Source organism: Ostrinia furnacalis, unplaced genomic scaffold (genome assembly GCF_004193835.3).
Source record: "Ostrinia furnacalis isolate ACB-3 unplaced genomic scaffold, ASM419383v2 OfSCF3583, whole genome shotgun sequence".
Classification (NCBI taxonomy): Eukaryota; Metazoa; Arthropoda; class Insecta; order Lepidoptera; family Crambidae; genus Ostrinia; species Ostrinia furnacalis.
Genome location: NW_021133822.1, coordinates 111,045 through 118,042, shown reverse-complemented (window position 1 = coordinate 118,042; position 6,998 = coordinate 111,045). Strand labels below are relative to the sequence as shown.

The 6,998-nt window shown below is 32.2% G+C and overlaps 1 protein-coding gene across 2 annotated transcripts in view; it reads right to left on the bottom strand.

Moving 5' to 3' along the window:
• Positions 1-761: 761 nt before the first annotated feature.
• LOC114358018 (uncharacterized) overlaps positions 762-6,998 on the bottom strand; it is an 8,622-nt gene continuing 2,385 nt past the window's right edge. For both annotated transcript variants that reach the window (XM_028311874.1, XM_028311875.1), the window contains one exon: positions 762-2,588. In XM_028311874.1, the coding sequence (XP_028167675.1) occupies positions 994-2,588 (1,595 nt within the window). In that variant the 3' untranslated portion in view covers positions 762-993. The remainder of the gene's footprint in view (positions 2,589-6,998) is intronic.

The window sequence follows — 6,998 nt, the reverse complement described above, 5'->3', positions numbered from 1 at the left end:
CCAACTTCCATCTGATTGCTACTTTCTATAGGTACATATAAGAATAAAAAAAAATAAAAAAAAAATAGATGAGATTTGTGAGTAAATATAACACAACACTGCTTCTGGCGTAGTCGAGTAAAAAGTCGCCGAAATCACAAAACATATACTTCTGTATTGGAACTAATGGTACGTGATAATGCCATTGATCCATACTAATTGATTGATCATCATTGTCCCCAATTTTTGATTTATTACTATTCTTAATTCTTTTATTTTATGCATAACAAGGCAGTTATTTGACCACAATCGCACCTGATGTTAAGTGGGATGCAGTCTAGGATGGTACATATCTGCCCTATATCATTCTTTACTCTTCATAAACCAGTAAACCCGAATAGTAGGTACATGAATTATAGCTTAAATAATGTACCTACTCGTACCAATCTAAAAATAAATTGGACGTAGTTACATGAAAAGGATCCAATCCACATCAAGTCATTTTCGAGATATTAACATTTGAAGTTTATGACGTATTTCTTCATAGGTATTAATTATAAAATAAGTTGTCAGTATGTTGTTAATGTGTATTATTATAATTATTTTTATTGATTATAGTACAATCAAACACAATATTGTATTTCAGGAGATATTTGTAAAAATATGCAGTTGGATCCTTTTCGCTAAATAACAGTTAATATTGTGAACGCTCAAGACTTAATTCATTAAAAAGACCCATGTAAAAAATCTTTAATAATAATACATTTTTTTTTCAATAAAACGTCATTTTTTATTATTATAACTTTAATTTTATAAAAAAAAACAGTCATACACACAGAACATTAATCGCATTTCGAAGAATTTGAACAGTCGGTAGTACAGTATGCACTCTTTCCTACTTGCAAAACACAAAACATAAAGTATTTGAAAAATTACTGAAGTGAAATTTTCTAAAATGTTTAAATTTAAAATCAGTTCGAAAAAAAAAGTAATCTTATAAGATAACCAAGCCTTTTAGTCATCACTCTCCTCAGGAATAAAATCAAGATCTCCGTCGTAGCCTTCTATGTCTTCTACGATATTAGAACTACCCTTTAGAGATTTATAAAAGTCTTGACAATCTTTTGGGATCAAATCTAACATGGACATAAGATCATCCAACTTGGGTTGAGGGATTACCTTGCCGTTGGGCCACAATAAAACAAGGTCTTTCTCATTAATATCAAAGGATTTACCTTTTAACTTTTTTTCAATATTAAGTTGATTGAAATTATCAGAATCGGCTTTCATGTAAACATGAAATTTATCGTCCTTATCTATTAAAATCACCTTTGTCTTTAACCAATTAACTTTTTCTTTGGATACAAAAAGTTTTCTATTTACTGTATTCTTTTCAAGTGTTTTGGTCCCCATAAAATCATTTTTTTCCATTCGGTAAACTTGTAATGGATGTTGTTTTTTGCAATTTTTAATAATATTAATATATTCTTTGACTGTGTATATCCTTTCATGGTATTTCAGCATCGTTTCTATTTTTGAGAAATCTGTATCATTTGGTAAGAATGTGTGTCCCGATTCCAAATATTTAAAAGTTATCGTCTTTAACGTGGGATGGGAATTCAAGACGGCTTTTAACATCAATACTATTTTGATGTTGCGATTTTGGCCTCCACAACAATCGCTCCAAAGCACAAGATGTTCTACTTTAGGGTCCAGTTTATGTTTTATATATTTGGAAATACATGATCCTACTTCTTGGGACCCTCGACCCGCTTCACCCTCAACCCAAACATAACAATGTCCGATATTATCTGAGCCAGTATGTACAGAGCAATTGTAAAACCAAAGTTGTCGTTTGTAAAAAACGACGCTTGTTGGGATTCGAGGAAGAGGCAACGTTTTTTCCATATCAAATGTTATGCATTCAAAATTGTCTTCGGTTTTAGCTTTCATCATATCCTCTTTCATGTCTCTCCTTAACTCTTCAGCTCTCTTCAAGTGTATCTCTTTTTCTTCTTGATACTGTTTGCGCTCAACATCTGATGTACAATTTTTAATCTTGATTGATAGAGTGTCACATTTATTGCATGTGTCTTTTCGTAAACTCTTACATCTAAGATTGAAATTATCGTAAAATATACGTTTTAGAGTTGAAAACGATACTGGCTTTTTTGGATTTGTAGGGTCGGTATTTATTGATTTATTGAATTCCTCTAAATATAAATCATATATAGCTTGTACAGTCATTCCTAATTTCAAGAATTTGCAACCATTTGTTTGGTCCCTTCTATAATGTGATTCGTATTGTGGCAACTTGTTAATTATATTTTTTATAAACTCTACTTCGTGCACTTTAGTCTTATTCCAACCGCCACCCTGTTTCCCTCGTTGGTCTTGTAAGGTACTTCCACTACGATTTTTTTTCAAACTTATATCAACTTTTTTTGTTGTAATTTGAAAGTTATTAATATACATGTCTCGACAAACGTCTATTCCACATAAAGAGTATGTCCGTGTATATTCTCTTGGTCTTTTTTTACCACTCTTGTTACCCTTTAAGACGGTGTAACTCCTAGTTTTTTTATTTTCTCTCACTGTTTTTGCAATATANATACTGGCATTTTTGGATTTTTAGGGTCGGTATTTATTATATTATTCAATTCCTCTAAATATAAATCTTATATAGCTTGTACAGTCATTTCTAATTTCAAGAATTTGCAACCATTTGTTTGATCCTTCCTATAGTGATTCGTATTGTGGCAATTTGTTAATTATATTTTTTTTAAACTACTTCGTGCACTTAAGTTTTATTCCAACCGCCACCCTGTTTCCCTCGTTGGTCTTGTAAGGTACTTCCACTACGATTTTTAGTTATTAGATTTAGTTTCTAACACAGGTTAAGAACCACGACAGTTGGATTGTTTTAAATGAAAAAAATACATATACAACGTGTCCCAAAATTCAAGGATAAGCCGACGCCACAGGATGGACATAGTCATGACTACTTTAGGAAAAATAAGGAAAAAAATCTATCTCAATTATTTTTTAACTTACACAATAAATTATGAAATTCGACGAAAATTGACACCTCTTATGATATTTTACATTACCACGACCACAATTTTTCAAATATTCCTGTTTTTCTGTTTATATCGGCAACTTAAGTAGTGCTGCTGTTCACCCCAACTCTTAAAACCCGCAGAATCCTTGCAGTTTTTACACAAAAGTTAATCAAAATATGTTATTTCCTTAAAATTTTCAACGATTTTTACTTTCACTCCACTTTGACTCATCGTTTTGTAAAAAAAAATTATGAACACTACTGCGGCAAGTTTTTTATAAAGTTGACGCAACTATCCAAGATTCCAAAATGGTATAATACTCTAAGAAACCTAGTCGCAAAAAAGATATGCGTACCATTTTTACAAGAACTTCGCTTGTTAGTTAGTATGGGATAAATCATGCAACTGAATTTAAAACCAGTTCTCCTTAAACAATTGAGCTTAAATTTGGTATACTTGTGTAAGTACGAAGACAATGCAATATTATGGTACCATTGAGCTGGATGGAGTCTGGAGGTGGCCATAGGAACTCTTAACGAAACGGCGGAATTGCATCTAGTTTGGGTTCGTTGGACTTGTCTTTTCGAGCACTTTAGTGCTAGATGATGTCCAGGGTCCTGATGATGAAGTCAAGAGGTGGCAGAAGCTGGCCATAGGAACTCCTATACGAAACGTCGGAAGCTTATCGAGTTTGGGTTCGTTGGATTTGTCTTCCCGAGCACTTGGGCCATGAGATTGAGAAACAACTAAAAAGTTTAAGATAAAGTTGTAATAAAAAAAAACTTTTTTTAAAAACAAGCTTGACTTCATTTGAAAATTATAACTGACTTCATCATCAGGTCAGGACCCTGGACATCATCTAGCACTAAAGTGCTCGAAAAGACAAGTCCAACGAACCCAAACTAGATGCAATTCCGCCGTTTCGTTTAGAAGTTCCTATGGCCACCTCCAGTCTCCATTCAGCTCAATGGTACCATAATATTGCATTTTCATCGTACTTACATAAGTATACTAAATTTTAGCTCAATCGGTTAAGGAGAACTAGTTTTAAATTCAGTTGCAAGATTTAACCCATACTAACTAACAAGCGAAGTGCTTGTAAAAATGGTACGCATATCTTTTTTGCGACTAGGTTTCTTAGAGTATTATACCATTTTGGAATCTTGGATAGTTGCGTCAACTTTATAAAAAACTTGCCGTAGTAGTGTTCATACATTTTTTTTACAAAACGATGAGTCAAAGTGGAGTGAAAGTAAAAATCGATCAAAATTTTAAGGAAATAACATATTTTGATTAACTTTTGTGTAAAAACTGCAAGGATTCTGGGGGTTTTGAGAGTTGAGGTGGACAGCAGCACTACTTAAGTTGCCGATACAAACAAAAAAACAGAAATATTTGAAAAATGGAGGTCGTGGTAATGTAAAATATCATAAGGGGTGTCAATTTTCGAAGAATTTCGTAATTTACTGTGTAATTTAAAAAATAATTGAGATAGATTTTTTCCTTATTTTTCCTTAAGTAGTCATGACTATGTCCATCCTGCGGCGCCGGCTTATCCTTGAATTTTGGGACACGTTGTATATATACGGCTATAGATGTGGGTTGGTTCCGATGTTCAAATTCAAAAGAAAACAGCTGTTTTGATGTGGGTCCTTTTTACTGACCGATAATATCGATATTTAGCATCAGTTTGGTATACTTAAGTAATTTGACAATGTTGTGGATTGGATCCTTTTCGTGTAATTACGTCTAAGTGTAAGTTTCGAATTAAGTAAAAGCGCAGTAACTTTAGAGTAAAATAAAGTGTTCACTACAAATCTCTAGATCATGAAATTCTTCTACTTCGGGATCGAATGATTTTTTGTTTTCTATTCGCTTTGGACGCATAAGGCAGTTTAGGGGGTCTGATGATAAAAATAGTCGATTTGCCACATCTGTTAGATTAATTACTATTGTTGATGTTTTCCTTCCAAAGTTATCCCTATAATGATTTGAATCTTTATTCCTAGCCTCTTGAGCATCTTCACTTAATTTAATAGTGCTTCCTCTATTATCAGTGGTCGGTGTATTAATATCTTAATATATTAATACACCGACCATCCATGAATATAAGGTGAAGTACAATGTAGCAGACTAAGCAAAATTGTTTAAATTATCTTTATTAATTTTGAAGCCATTAGGAATTGTTTGTAGAATAATATAAAATTTCTTAATGAATTGTTGGTGTTCCGTTTCTCTCCTGTGTAAGTCGTAACGGTAAAAGACAAATAAAAAATATCATCATGTGCTTCAGAGACAATTTTTTGCTTGTACTGAGTATGGCTAGTAGAACTACCATCAAATCCCCACTTACAGTATAAAGTAATTTTGGCAGTACTATTCTATCTGTATCCTGTCTGTATGATCCAACAAACTGAAGTGGTACTATAGCTTCTGTTTCTATCACTTGAACATTTGGTAGATAGGAACGTAGTTTTTCTTTTTACACTATCTTATAAGGCGGAAAAACGTTTGGTGCATATTTTCTGATTACTTCGTACTGCTTTCGCGATAGCTAAGCTTCGATTTATCAAAGAAAGCGCTTCCAGAGGTGAGATTTTTTTAAATTTCGGTGTCTAAAGACTTCACGTAATTTCATTTGGGCTGCATATGTCAGTACATCTGCGTCTACTTGAGAAAGTAAATAAGCAGTACTTTCACCACACTCTTTGAAGGGTAATGTCGGTCTACCCCTCTTAAGTATTTTTGCAATATCCATTCAACCAGTCACTTTCACTGCTTAACTATCTTTCTTTATGTTTGTTACTAAGCAACAGTTTCTTTTTGATTTGACTTAAAAATTCAAAGTGTCTTATTCAACTGAGAGCGGTATCTTTCTGTGCAAGAAGTCTTTGTCTTTGAAATAAAAATACGTATTTTATGTCAAAATGTATTATAGAAAACAAAAGATAAGAAATATATTTTAGTTAATGACATGGTAGTATTAAAAAAAGTTACTCGTTGATCAATTACTTATTTATTCAGGATACTAATTTATACATTTCCAACATTATAACACCTTAAAGTTAGTACTTCTTACTTTAAATGCTCCAATCGAACTGCCTGTCCGGCGGCATGCCCGCGATAAGGCAACTTCCCCTTCCATTCGTCAAAGTCAACCGGCTCGAAACGACTTATCGACAGCATGCCCCGGAAGTAGTCAAAATCAATACTTAAATAACAATTTATTCTAAATTACTAAATCGTATACAATAAAAATTCTAAAATAATTACATTAAATAATAAACATGAAATATGTAATTGAATATAATATAGAATAAATTCTAAAACCACTCTAATATCTGCAACAATTTCCAGGAAGTAATCAAGTAAAGTATTTAATTTTAATAATGGGTTATTAAATTCTACCAAAATTATTACAATTACTATTTATAAGCAACTAATAATCGTATAAAATACAATATTAATTCTAAAATCATTACATTCGGCCATCCGTCACCGTGATGCCTCCCTGGCATTCACGTCTCATAAAGATATTAAAATCATTACATTCGGCCTGGTATTCCCGTCTTAATAAAGATATATTCTAAAATCATTACTATTAATTTTCGAAACAACATGAATCATATTATTATTTATACAACTTGTAAATAAGTGTTATTATCATGTGCAAATTTTGTTAAGAAAAGGTAGAAGATCCTGAATTTTATTTAATATTGTACATTAGGAAACTTAAAAACTAATCCACGTAACTTAGGTACTATGCACACACTGTTGGGTACAGCAGTCTTTACACAATAACTTTCCTTAGATATACCTAATACCTATTACTTATAATATTTACTTTAATTGTCCACAGAGAGCATAATAATATGCCTACCTAAAGAGCATACTGTTCATTATTTATTTATCACTTTACTACATCAGAATTATGTTTGCACACACTGTTGGGTACAG